At 45.2% G+C, this 15,279-nt stretch overlaps 1 protein-coding gene across 1 annotated transcript in view; it reads left to right on the top strand.

Annotated features, from left to right (window-relative positions):
- LOC106600803 (F-box/LRR-repeat protein 19-like) overlaps nt 1-15,276 on the top strand; it is a 38,843-nt gene extending 23,567 nt beyond the window's left edge. Inside the window, 10 exon segments of the mRNA XM_014192492.2 lie at nt 386-529; nt 715-801; nt 2,873-2,983; nt 2,985-3,056; nt 5,159-5,191; nt 5,499-6,724; nt 6,960-7,123; nt 7,284-7,445; nt 11,239-11,460; nt 11,785-15,276. Coding sequence (XP_014047967.1) covers nt 386-529; nt 715-801; nt 2,873-2,983; nt 2,985-3,056; nt 5,159-5,191; nt 5,499-6,724; nt 6,960-7,123; nt 7,284-7,445; nt 11,239-11,460; nt 11,785-11,942 — 2,379 coding nt within the window. The 3' untranslated portion in view covers nt 11,943-15,276.
- The last annotated feature ends 3 nt before the right edge of the window (nt 15,277-15,279 follow it).

The raw sequence follows: 15,279 nt of genomic DNA on the forward strand, positions 1-15,279 counted from the left end.
CTGTGCTTCTGAAAAAGCAGTCCTCCCTTTACCTCTTTTTTAGTTTTTTTACGTGGCCGGCAAATATCTCTATATTAATGCATTTGCTTTCATCCACGCACTCTCAATTAGCTAGGTCCTCCTAAGAGCAGCAGGTATCAAATTCTTTTAATTTATTCCTGAGCTTCAATTTAGATGCATAATAAATGTACCATCCATAATGAATACATGGTTACAGCTCCACCTCTGAGCCCTCTATCCTGAATGGACCCACATACAATATTTGATTTATGTACAAATACACATTTATATTGGATACGCACATACAATATTTGATTTGTATTGAATAAATATTATATTGTGTAACATGGTTATATAACGTGTTATGTTATTTTCTTCCTTGCAGCCTGTGTTGCCCCACACAGCAGTGTGCTTCTCGTGTGGGGAGGCGGGGAAGGAGGACACGGTAGACACAGAAGAAGAGAAGTTCAGCCTCTCTCTGATGGAGTGTACCATCTGCAACGAGATAATCCACCCCAGCTGCCTCAAGGTGGGGCCAGATCCTCTGTGTATGGCCGGCTGTCATAGACTCTCTCTCACACACACACACTTCTCTAGCTATCTTCCATTAATACGGTCTTAAGTAAAATGTCTGCTCTATCTAGTTTTGGTTATATACATTTATTGATTGAATGATTATTGTGATTTCATTGTTTTATTTTCTCCAACCAACAGATGGGTAAAGCAGAAGGCATCATAAATGATGAAATCCCGAATTGTTGGGAGTGTCCTAAATGCCACAAGGAAGGCAAGACCAGTAAGGTGAGAACTGTGACTGGGAACACTGGTCTGTCAGGCTCTGCTGATAAAACTAAACCAGAGAGGGTGACAAAGGACATCTATGATGTATGGATTAATCAGTGGTTGATAAGGTAGGAGGATTGATTTGGAATGGAACACGTTAGTCCTTTATAGAGAATTTGTGTAAATAAGCTCTTAAATTGGAATATCATTTTGTTTCATTGACCCGATCCCCATTTCATATACTGTAGTAGGCTATTACATATACAGTGCATTTGGAAAGTATTCAGACGCCTTGACTTTTTACACATTTCGTTATGTCACAGCCTCATTCTAAAATGGATTAAATAGTTTTTTTCCCCCCTCAGTCTACACACATTATCCCGTAATGACAAAGCAAAAACAGGTTTTTAGAAATCTTTGAATAAAATAAACGGAAATATCGCATTTACGTAAGCATTTAGACCTTTTACTCAGTACTTTGTTGAAACACCTTTGGCGGCGATTATAGCCTCGTCTTCTTGGGTATGACGCTACAGGTTTGGCACACCTGTATTTGGGGAGTTTCTCCCATTCCTCTCTGCAGATCCTCTCAAGCTCTGTCAGTTGGATAGGAAGCTGTTAGATCGGTTTCAAGTCTGGGCTCTGGCTGGGCCACTCAAGTACATTCAAAGACTTGTCCTGAAGCCACTCCTGCATTGTCTTGGCTGTGCGCTGAGGGTTGTTGTCCTGTTGGAAGGAGAACCTTCGCCCTAGTCTGAGGTCCTGAGCACTCTGGAGCAGGTTTTCATCAAGGATCTCTCTGTACTTTGCTCTGTTCATCTTTCCCTTTATCCTGACTAGTCTCCCAGTCCCTGATGCTGAAAAACATCCCACAGCAAGATGCTGCCACCATGCTGGCACCCCAATGGTGGAACAAGCTCCCTCACGACGCCAGGACAGCGGAGTCAATCACCACCTTCCGGAGACACCTGAAACCCCACCTCTTTAAGGAATACCTAGGATAGGATAAAGTAATCCTTCTAACCCCCCCCCTTAAAAGATTTAGATGCACTATTGTAAAGTGGTTGTTCTACTGGATATCATAAGGTGAATGCACCATTTTGTAAGTCGCTCTGGATAAGAGCGTCTGCTAAATGACTTAAATGGAAATGTAATGTAATGCTTCAACCTAGGGATGGTGCCAGGTTTCCTCCAGACGTGACGCTTGGCATTCAGGCCCATGAGTTCAATATTGGTTTCATCAGACCAGGGAATCTTGTTTCTCATGGTCTGAGAGTCCTTTAGGTGCATTTTGGCAAACTCCAAGGAGCTGTCATGTTAATTCCTTTTACTCAGGAGTGGCTTCTGTCTGGCCACTGTACGATAAAGGCCTGATTGGTGGAGTGCCGCAGAGATGGTTGTCCTTCTGGAAGGTTCTCCCATCTCCACAGATGAGCTCTGGAGCTCTGTCAGAGTGACCATCGGGTTCTTGGTCACCTCCCTGACTAAGGCCCTTCTACCACAATTGCTCAGTTTGGCCGGGCGGCCAGTATTGGTGGTTCCAAACTTCTTCCATTTAAGAATGATGGCCACTGTGTGTTCTTGGGGACCTTCAATGCTGCAGTATTTTTTGGGGTCTGTTCCTCAGATCTGTGCCTTGACACAATCTTGTCTTGAAGCTCTACGGACAATTCCTTAAACCTCATGGCTTGGTTTTTGCTCTGACATGCACTGTCAACTGTGGGACCTTTTATATAGACGGGTGTGTGCCTTTTCCAAACCATGTCCAATGAATTGAATTTGTAGAAACATCTCAAGCATGATCAATGGAAACAGGATGCACCGGAGCTCAATTTCGAGTCTTATAGGAAAGGGTCTGAATACTTATTTAAATAAGGTATTTCGGTTAAAAATAAAAAAAGGGGGGGGAAATGTCTAAACCTGTTTTTGGTTTGTCATTATGGGGTATTGTGTGTAAATTGGGGGGGTAATTTAATCAATTTTAGAATAAGACTAACCTAACAAAGTGGAAAAAGGGAAGGGGTCTGAATACATTCCCGAATGTACTGTACATATTCTTCAATTCTCCTCCCCTTTCTCCACACATCAGGACGGGGGTGATGGCTCAGGGAAGAGACGGATGGACAACGGGGAGGTGGGCCGATGGAAGCTGACCGACGATCCACCGCCCACCAAAAAGAAACCCCCCTCTTTAGATGACGGGGGGGAGGCAGGACGGTCACAAGAGGAAGAAGGAGAAGGAGCTTCCCCAGGACAGCGGCCCCAAAAAGAAGGTAGGACAATCTTTGAAGTGTTGCAGTATGCAGACATTTAGCATGCACACCGAGTATACCTAACATTAGGAACACCTTCCTAGTACTGTGTTGCATCCCTCCCCTTTTGCCCTCAGAACAGCCTCAATTCATCGGGCATGGACTCTAGAAGGGGCAGAAAGCGGTCCACAGGGATGCTGGCCCATGTTGACCCCAATGCTTCCCACAGTTGTGTCAAGTTGGATGTCAAGCTGGATGTCTTTTGGGTGGTGGACCATTCTTGATACACACGGGAAACTGTGTATCAACGCTGCTGTGAAAAACCCAGCAGCGTTGCAGTTCTTGACACAAACCGGTGTGCCTGGCACCTAGTACCATACCTCGTTCAAAGGCACTTAATAACCTCTGGTCCCACCTCGCCAACAGCCAGTGAAATTGCAGGGCGCCAAATTCAAACAACAGAAATCTCAAAAAAAAAATCCTCAAACATACAAGTATTATACACCATTTTAAAGATAAACTTCTTGTTAATCCAGCCACAGTGTCTGATTTCAAAAAGGCTTTACGGCAAAAGCACACCATGCAATTGTTAGGTCAGCACCTTGCCACAGAAAACCATAGAGCCATTTTCCAAAGAAGAAGTGTCACAAAAGACAGAAATAGCGTTACAATTAATCACTAACCTTTGATGATCTTCACCGGATGGCACTCCCAGGACTCCATGTTAGACAATAAATGTGTGTTTTGTTCGATAAAGTTCATCTTTATGTCCAAAAACCTCATTAGAAATTGGCGTGTTATGTTCAGAAGTGCATTGTCTCAAACAAACATCCGGTGAAAGTGCAGAGAGCCACATCAAATTACAGAAATACTCATCATAAACATTGAAGATACAAGTGTTTAACATACGATTAAAGATAAACTTCTCCTTAATGCAATCGCTGTGTCAGATTTCAAAAAGGCTTTACGGCAAAAGCACACCATGCGATTATGTTAGGTCAGCGCCTAGCCACAGAAAACCATACAGCCATTTTCCAACCAAGGAGAGGTGTCACAAAAGTCAGAAACAGCATTAAAATGAATCACTTACCTTTGATGATCTTCATCTGATGGCACTCCCAGGTCTCCATGTTAGACAATAAATGTTTGTTTTGTTCGATAAAGTTCATCTTTGTCCAAATACCTCCTTTTTGTTCGCGCGTTTAGTCCAGTAATCCAAATGCACAAGGCGCGCTCAAAGTCCAGACGAAAAGTAAAAAAAGTTCCATTATAGTTCGTAGAAACATGTCAAACGATGTATATAATCAATCTTTAGAATGTTTTTATCATAAATCTTCAATAATATTCCAACCGGACAATTCCTCTTTCTTAAGAAAGGAAAGGGAACGGAGCTCGCGCTCACGATAAACAACTCAAGGCTTTCAGCCAGACCCCTGGTTCAAACAGCTCTTATTCGCTCCCCTTTCACAGTACAAGCCTGAAACAACGTTCTAAAGACTGTTGACATCTAGTGGAAGCCTTAGGAAGTGCAATCTGACCCCATAGACACAGTATATTGGATAGGCAATCACTTAAACGACAAACCTCAGATTTCCCACTTCATGGTTGGATTCTTCTCAGGTTTTTGCCTGCCATATGAGTTCTGTTATACTCACAGACATTATTTTAACAGTTATGGAAACTTTAGTGTTTTCTATCCAAATATACTAATTATATGCATATTCTAGCTTCTGGGCCTGAGTAGCAGGCAGTTTACTCTGGGCACCTTATTCATCCAAGCTACTCAATACAGCCTCCCGTTCCCAAAGAAGTTAAATCTTTTGTCTTGCCCATTCACCCTCTGAATGGTACACATACACAATCCATGTCTCAATTGTCTAAAGGCTTAAAAATACTTATTTAACCTCTCTCCTCCCCTTCATCTACACTGATTTTTGAAGTGGATTTAACAAGTGACATCAAAAAGGGATCATAGCTTTCGCCTGGTCAGTCTGTCATGGAAAGTGCAGGTGTCCTTAATGTTTTGTATGCTCAGTGTATAGTTGCTAAGAGGCCTACAAGTTGTGACCAGTTGTATGAACGCAGCTTGCCAACTCTTGTCTCTGTCTGACCTTTTACCTCAGATGAAAGGGGCGCATGAAAAACGCTTGAAAAAGGTAATTTCATAGGAATAACATTTTAAGCTCTGTCATAAAGCATATGGTAACTACGAACTGGATTCAATCTGTATCGCTGAAGATCCTCGTACATTTCCGATTGAGCCGACATCTGCAGTGTTTACTGTTGAAGGCAGTCTTTACGAATGCGCAAACATTGCCTTTGAATCGAGGTATAACGCAAATCTTCCGGGATATGGACTGAATCCAGCTCTTAGTTGAGTTCAAGTTATATTTCTCAATGGTAAAGGTTAGGGTTTATGCTCCTCTGTCACTCTCTTTACTAACGTTACCCCTCCCATGACAGAAACAGAAGCCTAACGTGTCAGAGACTGCGGAGTCCAATGGGCCCAACTCCTCCACCGGAGGCGGCCAGGGTTCCGGAGGGGGTTCCAACTCCACGCAGTCCCCCACCTCTACGGCCAGCCAGGACCAGCGCTCGCACCACCGTGAGAAATTGGAGCGCTTCAAGCGCATGTGCCAGCTCCTTGAGCGTGTCCGCGAGTCCAGCTCATCGAGCTCGTCTAGTTCTGAGTCCGACTCGGAGTCCGACTCTGACTCGCCTTCCGGTTCAGATGGCCGCCGCGGCTCTGAACCCTCCTCCCCCGTACCCGTCACTTATAGCAACAGTGCAAGGGAGCGCAACCAGGAACGGGACAGGGAGAGGGACAGGAGACTGGCGGAGCTGGGCTTCAGTGCCAGTGAGGACTCTGAGGGAGAGGGAAGTGTTAAGGAGGAGGAGGAGGCGGTAGAGGAGCAGGTTGTGGGAGACAAGCCTCGGCGTAGAGGGGAGGGACCTCCACGGGGCCGCAAGGGGCTCACGACGGACGGGAACGACGAGGAGAGTGGGGAGAGGAGTCGGAAGTCTACCCCATTGCCTCCACCCTCTCCTCTCTCCTCCACCCAGCCTCCACCTTCCTCTGGCCACGGCCCCTCGTCAGGTTCCGAGGGCTTCTCCGGTAAGCGCAGCAACGGCTCTGAGACGCGCAATGGACGGACACGGGCGGGGGTGAGGGACCGGGAGACTCAGGAGAAGGAGAACGCCAACAACAGCAGCGGAGGCTCGGTGGCCAACCACCGACACGGAACTGGCAAGGGCAACAAGGGCAACAAGATCCGTAGCAACAAGCAAACAGGGTCCCAACCAACGTCGAGGAACAGTAGCAACTCTTCCGCTTCTACTGCCACTACCACATCCAATGGGGGAGGGGGGGGGCTGCTGAGCCCAGGCAGCAACTCCTCAGGGGGCATGTCAGCCCTCGCCGCCTCACCCCGGTCACAGCCGTCCCGGATGGCTCCACGTTCGCAGATGATGAAACGCAGCCCCCCTGCTGTGCCCTCGCCTCCCCGGCCTGTTCAGATGGAGCGGCACTTGGTGCGGCCACCGCCCGCCTGCCCTGAGCCCCACTGCCTGCCCCTGGACAGCGGCTCCTCCCACGTGATGCCCCGCGACGTCTGGCTCCACGTCTTCCAGCACCTCAGCCAGAGGGAGCTGTGCGTCTGCATGAGGGTCTGTCGGACATGGAGCCGGTGGTAAGTCTAGACAAAAGGTTCAGATGTGGTCAGCATCCGGTTGGGCTGGAAGGGGGTGGTTCAACACAAACTAGTTTGGACTACTGAGAAATGCATCTTTGATGTTGAGAACAATAGAAAACCATCCCTGAAAGGATATTCATTGACTGCAGTGGCTCAAATTTTGTGGCGTACAGTAGACCAGACTTTCTTTTGTTCTCATCCCAGTCTTTTATTTTCTGTCGTGCTCTCTCAGGTGCTGTGATAAGAGATTGTGGACTCAGATTGACCTCAGCCGGCAGCGCTCTATCACCCCTCCTATGCTGAGTGGTATAATCCGCAGGCAACCAGTCTCCCTTAACCTGGGCTATACCAACATCTCGAAGAAGCAGCTCATGTGGCTTATCAACCGTCTACAAGGTATCTTGTGTTCATTCAACACCTCTGCCTCCCTACCACATCTTTTTTCCATCAATATAGCCTGATCATCTCCTATTGTAGTTGGGCTGTCGTCCCCTCATTGCTGTATTGCTAGTCTGCCTCAGGGATTACGCTAACTCCTGGCCTCTTTCTCTCCCAGGTCTACTGGAGCTGAATGTGTCGGGGTGTCCCTGGTCCTCTGTGTCGGCCCTGTGTCAGGCTGCTTGTCCCTGCCTGCGTCTGCTCGACCTCAGCCGGGTAGAAGACATGAAGGACTCGCACTTGAGGGAGCTACTGGCGCCCCCTGCTGACACAAGGACAGGTTAGTGACAAGTCACTCACATGATTGATTAGCCATCCATAACCTGCAATACGAGGTGAACGCTATATAGGTGCAAACGAAATACAGTTGCAAATGCAGAGAATTTGTCTGTGTTAACACAGCCCTGGCTTCCTGAATATTTATTTGAAATCCAGTTTGTTGTGGTTTTGTTTAATTCATTTCGTTTTACCAGTTTCTCCAATCAAACTACTTGTTTACCGGTGAATACAGACAAGGGCATTAGTAGTGGTAGATTTCCGAGGAAGCGGGCTGGTGTGAATTGTATTGGAAGGTCAGGAGGCCCAGCTTCGTTGTTATAGGCACGTTATTGGGGACATGAGCACAACTCTGGAAGGAGAAATGGAGTCCCTTGAGAAAGCAAGTACAAAATGGGTGTCGGGGATGAAGCGGCAGTATTTATCATACTTGGAAAATGGAGAAGGAATGGAGAGGAAGAAGAGGTCTAAGAGAGTGAGGGAAGAAGAGGGTGAACTTGAGTCGGATAAAAATGGTGGAATAAAAGGAGATGGTTTGTTAAAGAATGGTAGAAAGTGTAAGCAGAGGGAGCTGAAGACGAGGAGAAATAGAAGTGAATGAGGGTGAAGTATCGGAGGTGGTAGGTGCGGTAAAGTTATCGGAGACTGAGGTATGCACCAAGGATCAGGATAAAAAAAGAGTCTGACAGTAGGCGTGAAGTTTATGGAAAAAGGGGACTCTTGAATTTTGGCTGATCCATTTGTGGTTTCATGGTGGGTGGAAAAAGTGTTGGTTAAGGTGGAATCGGTGAGGGTAAAGTGGTCTAGTGATAATTGTTTGTTTCTGTTGGGCAGAGGAAGAATGCGCTCAAAGTAAAACGAATGGGGGCAAGTAAAGTGAATTGTTTCGTTCTCATGAAAAGGGCACCCATGAAAGGAGTGATAACTGGGGTAGCAGTAGATATACAATTGAAATCGGACGTTTACATGCACTTAGGTTGGAGTCATTAAAACTCGTTTTTCAACCACTCCACAAATGTATTGTTAACAAACTATAGTTTTGGCAAGTCGGTTAGGACATCTACTTGGGCATGACACAAGTTATTTTTCCAACAATTGTTTACAGACAGATTATTTCACTTATAATTCACTGTAACACTAAGTTGACTGTGCCTTTTTTAAACAGCTTGGAAAACTCCAGAAAAGGATGTCATGGCTTAAGAAGCTTCTGATAGGCTAATTGACATAATTTGAGTCAATTGGAGGTGTACCTGTGGATGTATTTCAAGGCCTACCTTCAAACTCGTGCCTCTTTGCCTGATATCATGGGAAAGTCAAAAGAAATCAGCCAAGAATGTGATAAAAGAAATAAAAGCTGAAATAAAAAATTCTCTTTACTATTATTCTGACATTTCACATTCTTAAAATAAAGTGGTAACCCTAACTGACCTAAGACAGGAACTTTTTACTAGGATTAAATGTCAGGAATTGTGAAACTGATTTTAAATGTATTTGGCTAAGGTGTATGTAAACTTCTGACTTCAACTGTAAACATTGACCAGCTGAGGGCAAAGATTGCCAGTGTATGTGATGCTCGTCGTTTGATTCGACGCAGACCAGGTGGACAGAGTGGGGAAACAGTCATTGTCTGTTCTTTTGAGTATTGAAGTTGAGTCTTTGCCTGACAAAGTGAAGTTAGTATATAGAAGTCATTCTGTACAAGTGTATGTGCCGAATACATTAAGATGTTACAGGTGTCAAGCTTATGGGCGTGTGGCAGTAGTGTGTAGGAGGGAGGGTCCAAGGTGTGAGAAATGTGAAGAAGGGCATGAGACAAAGGAATGTGTAATATTGGGGAGAGTAGTGGAATGTGTTAATTATAGGGGTGCCCATGGAGCTGGGGATCAGAAATGTCCTGTGCGAGAGAGGCAGGTTGAGGTTTCTAGGGTTAGAGTAGTGCAGAAGTTGGCATATGCTGAGGCATTGAAGAAAGTAGAGGAAGATGGGTTAAGGGAGAGGAGTGGTGAGAGTAGTAGAGATATACCAGTACAGAGGGATAGGCCAAAAAGTGAAACAAGTTTCAGTAAGATTGGATTTTTAGCATTTATAGCAATGGTTATTAATTGTACTGCAGGGATGGATCGGAAGTCTCAGTGAATTGAGGTTGTTGTGGCAGCTGCAGAGGTTTTTGGGTGTGCGAGACTTGGCAGCAGAAGAGTTACAGGATGTGTTAAGTTGTGATGTGCCATCCTTTCAGGGTGATGTCATGAGGTAGGAACAAATACATTTAATTCGTGGAGTAGGGGGGTGTTCATTTTATTTTGTGTAATTTTGAAATTAGTGAGTATAGTGTTAGATAGTAGGGTATTTTTCTTTTTCAAGTAAAGTATAAGGGAGTTGTACTCCAATCTAGTAGGTGGCGGTAATGCAACAAATTGGATGCCAACCGCTGTTAAACCTCATAGAAGAAGTAACCTGCACTACACTATGGAAGGGAAGATGCCATGCTGTGTTCATTGGCATTTGTGACATCGTCTATCCAATCTATAAAATGTACTGTTTAATTTCACTGTACTGTCATGCTTGTTTCCAGTGAATATTGTTGCAAGTGAACAACCACTCCCTTTTCATAGTGCAGTAGTTCCCACACTTTTTATAGTCCCATACTCTTTCAAACATTCAACCTCCAGCTGCGTACCCCCTCCAGCACCAGGGTCAGGGCACTCTCAAATGTTGTTTTTTTGCCATCATTGTAAGCCTGCCACACACACTATACGATACATTTATTAAACATCAGAATGAGTGTTAGTTTTTGCCACAAACCAGCTCGTGGGAAGTGACAAAGAGCTCTTATAGGACCAGGGCACAAATAATAATAACCAATAATTTTGCTATTTTTATTTAACCATCTTACATATAAAACCATATTTGTTCATCAAAAATTGTGAATAACTCACCACAGGTTAATGAGGGGTGTGCTTGAAAGGATGCACATAACTCTGCAATGTTGGGTTGTATTGGAGAGTCTCGGTCTTAAATCATTTTCCACACACAGTCTGTGCCTGTATTTAGTTTTCATGCTAGTGAGGGCCGATAATCCACTCTCGCATAGGTACATGGTTGCAAAGGGCATCAGTGTCTTAACAGTGCGATTTGCCAAGGCAGGATACTCTGCAATTCACAGAACCGCTTGTTACAATTTCTATGAGGCTCTCTTGTTCAGATATCGGTAAGTGGACTGGAGGCAGGGCATGAAAGGGATAACGAATCCAGTTTGTCATCCGTTTGGGGAAAGTACCTGCGTAATTGCGCACCCAACTCACTGCAGTGCTTCGCTATATCACAATTGACATTTTCCGTAAGCTTGAGTTAATTTGCACCCAAAAAATCATACAATGATGGAAAGGCCTGTGTGTTGTCCTTGTTAATGCAGACCGAGAAGAGCTCCAACTTCTTAATCATAGCCTCAATTTTGTCCCGCACATTGAATATAGTTGCGGAGAGTCCCTGTAATCTTAGATTCAGATCATTCAGGCGGGAAAAACATCACCCAGATAGGCCAGTCGTGTGAGAAACTCATCATCATGCAAGCGGTCAGACAAGTGAAAATGGTTTAGTAAAAAATGTAAGCTTGTCTCTCAAAAAAAGTGTGAATACTTTGCCCCTTGATAACAGCTCATTTTTTGTATGTGAATCACATTTTTATTTGGCGTACCCCAATTTGGGAATGCCTGTCATTGTGTGTTTATCATTGTAATGCACTGACTGTGAATCTTAAAAGTCCTGTAACATGTTTTGCTTTGTTCTTGGTCGAAAAGCTCATGGCGAGAGCAGAGGGGGGCGGTTCCAGAACGTAACGGAGCTGCGATTGGCCGGGCTGGACTTGACAGATGTCACGTCCCGCCTGTTGGTGCGCTACCTGCCCCACTTGACCAAGCTGGACCTGAGTCAGTGTGGCAACATCACGGACCAGACCATCCACACACTGACCTCCCCCATGTCTCCACTGAAAGACAGCCTCATCCACCTCAACCTGGCAGGTAAAGACAACACGGTAGACTCACTAGCCCCAAATACACCGAGGTAGGTACCGTTTTTTGTTTGTTTGTGTATTTGAGTATTGCAGGTTCAGACTACTGATCTGCTCCAAATACTGACCTCTTCTTCCCTCTGAGATGTTTAATCATGCTAAAGTAGCAAGTAACAACATACAGAGATACTTGTTCTCTTATTTCCCAACGATATCAACCTGGCTCCTGGTTGAAATATTTAAACCAGGTTTACTGATTGAAGTGTTGCAGTCATTGTGGTTATATAGGTTGACCGTTGGTTGTTAACCTCCTGTTGTTTTCTCCTGTCCGCAGGCTGTGTGAAGGTGACTGAGCAGTGCCTGCCCCTGTTGCGCCGCTGTGCCTCCCTGCAGAGCGCTGACCTGCGCTCCTGCACCTTGCTCACCCCCGATGCCTGTCAGCTCCTCTCCTTCCCTTGCCCTGACGATAGAGTGCTGCTCAAGAACAGCTAAGGGCCTGCGACGCCCTCCTCCCACCAACCCCCCCCACATCAACCCCCGCCACACTACAGAGAGAGAGAGAAGAGAACGAGAGGGACCCTGCGATGTGGGCAGTGAGCCAGCCACTGAGGGAAAAGGACTTGGAGTGGGAGCCACGAAAGAGAAAAGTGGGATTAGAGAATGAGAGAACCATAGACCTTTGCCTACATTTCTCTGGATCGACTTGTTTGTGAACGGACATCATTGAAAATGTTTTAGCATGTACATATTCAATATCTGTACAATGGGTGTGTGTATATAAATGTAGTTTACTGTAAATTACCCAATCCGTCCCTTCCCTCTCTCCTTCTACCCTCACACCAACCATTATCCAGCTGACATGTGTAAAGGCACTGCACTGCGCCACTGTCTTGAACTAGCATCATTTGCACTCCATAATCAAAAGCTCCTGACGAACTAATCAATTTCCTCTTTCGTGGCGTCAGACTACGAAGAATGTACCCAATGCCAGAGGCTGCGCCCCATCGGAAGCCGTTTAATGTACAGACGGATGCTGGGCTCCTGTTAGTGTGTGTATGTGTGTCTTTGTAAGTATGTGTGAGATGTAAACGGTGTTAATGTGACAGTTGGAGCGAGAAAGAAACGGAAACATGACCCGTGTACGTCGCCTTCACCACTAAGCTCTCTGCTGCCCTCAATCTTTCTGGGGGTTAAGGACATTCAAGGCCCTACATATCCTGTTCAACGGCCGGAGAGCCACTAGAGCCCATAACTCCTAGCCCCGACCACAACCCCTTATTTTCCTCTCTCTTCCTGCCCAACGTGCCGTTCTTATGGGGTCTGTCCATCTTGTGTATCTGATTGTCCTACTCTGTACCCTGGACTGCCCTTCCCATCACACTCTGTCTCTCTGCTGCCATGGCCCTTTTGCAGCTTGTGCTACCCACCGTCTGTGCTGTGTGTGTACATTATGCAGAGAGCTGGACCTTGCTGTGTCCGACTGCAATGAACCATGCTTACCGTACTGTTTCATACCAGACCTGGAATTTGCCAAGGCCCCTTTCTTCACTGCTTCACGATGCCTGGCTGATGTAACATTATCTTGTATATGTGCAGACGGGTTCAGTCTAGATCACGACCGCACGAACTTCCAGTGAATGACTGACACGTTTTGAGTATGACTTGGGAAAACTGTGTCGATAACAGAGACCGTCCGTTGCACTGCGCTCGCTGCGCCACGTGGCAGGGGGGATTAAAACTAAGGCTGACCCTGGTTGGACTTCTGCCTCAGATGTGAGGGACTTTGAAGATTTCCCCAGAATTGGGTTGTCATGTCAGTGTCCACATGCTGCTTATCTTCCAAAGCCAGGAACATTCCAGCCCATCCAACCTGCCTCGCAGTGTCATTACCTTAAAGGTCTTGTAGGATGAGGGTTTGATTGAATCAGTTGTAGCAATTCCCCAAATCATTTCTCCATTAGGGTACCCCTGTGCATGCTGGGTTTGGACTCTAATCACAAATCCAGTGCAGTATTTTTATTCAGGCTCAACTTTTTTAACCAATCAACTCTCAATCCAGTTCAGAGGCCAACGTCAACAGTCAGATGTTCCTTTTCCTGCTCACCCTATCATTATTAATAATGGATGTTATCGGTTGAAACCAGCATGTACGGGAGGTGGCTCAGACCAGGGCCCAAGCTGTATTTTATTTGGTTGAGCTGTATTGAATTAACATGAGCAGTATTTGACATGAGTAAACGGTATTCAGCTGAATGGGACTGCATTGGACCAGTCCAGACAGTAGCTATTGGACTGAACGGGCCAGTTCATTCAGTATTGGACTGGACATCACTTTGTCGTGCAATGCTGGTCAAGTGTTTCCCTTGTCTGTCTCTCCTCCTTCAATAGCGGTTGTCCACTTCCTGAGCCATGTTGATCTGTATTTGTGCTTCAGTGCCACAGTGGATCTTGCTGCTGTGTGCTATCTGGAACTAAAACCCACCAACTCTAGGTGGGTTGGTGGACGGTCTTGAACCTCAATCTGTAATTCTCATCTAAATCACGTGTTTCCGTATCCTTTCAACTATTCTGTTTGACTTTGTGGTTCCATCCTCATCGTTTCAATTCCCAATACCATTATTAGAACTCAAATCAGCTTCCTTTGGGTATAACATGTAGGGCTAGAGACCTGCCAAGTTACTATAGAGCCACTAGACAAATGGTAGTTGTCCCAATCCCTAAAAGGTTGGTTTGAAAGGTCACATGCCCAGCTTGGACGACAGTGATTTCATCTTTACCCAGTTGTGTATTCTAAATCGCTTCCAGTGTTCCTGTGTGAATTTATTGACTTGCGTACAAAGCATTGGTACCAAGATTGCACTAACTGATTGATCAGAAGACAATTTAGGAGGGAACACTGAGCTATAGTGTGCTTTATTACCCTGAAAGATTATCTATTAAAACAGGTCAAATTAAAACACAGCCAAATCATGAACCTTAAAAAAAAGAACTTGATTCAGAAGTAGAACTAATTAGCTATCCATGCTAGTTACCATTTAGCTGGGTAGTCCAGCGTGTTTCAATGTTAGCTCAGGTTGAGTCCTACTTTAGATCATAGATGAGTCATTGTTGTTTGCCACTAAGCTATGCTGCTTACGGAGCTGAGCTTACCACGTAGCAAATGTAATTGTGGTGGGCTGAGGCTTACAGCAAAGCAAATGTCCAATATATGGTGGAAAATTGCCTTGTGCCATACACTCATCCAAATCAATATTTAACTTTTCATAGACTGAATGGGTCAGTTTTCCAAAAATGTTTACTTCCATCAGTAATGTGGGGTTGTTACTACTCCTCGTCATCCAGTATGTTCACCAGAGCACAATCTAGCAAGCGAAAGCATATCAAAAGTTAAACTGACAACCACTTTCAGAGAGAAAATAAATGGGTAGCGGTTCATGGGAATTGATCCGGTAGTCCGATAAGGAAATGATTCCAGACTCAAATCTGTCATCTTTTTCACTTCCAACCTCCCAGCCTAGTCAAGTTGACTCAGATTTGACCCCTAGATCATACAGTCTTGTCTCTACCAAACTGTATTGCACCAGAGACGCACTGGATCAACATTGTCATCACCTCTTGCCAAAATTCCTGCTTTCTTTGATAAGGGGCATTTTATCCATTTGTTTTGCTCTTGTTTATTTGTTCATTGTTTCTTCCATTGTGTTGATCAAAATGAGAAAGAAAAGTAGAACAATGTGAAAAAGAGACAAAAAGAAACTCAAGGCAGCTACTTTTGAGTGACTACTGTAAAATGACTAACTAAATAAAGACAGTGGGGTGTTTTTTACAC

The sequence above is a fragment of the Salmo salar genome, chromosome ssa03, assembly GCF_905237065.1.
Source record: "Salmo salar chromosome ssa03, Ssal_v3.1, whole genome shotgun sequence".
In the NCBI taxonomy this organism is placed as follows: Eukaryota; Metazoa; Chordata; class Actinopteri; order Salmoniformes; family Salmonidae; genus Salmo; species Salmo salar.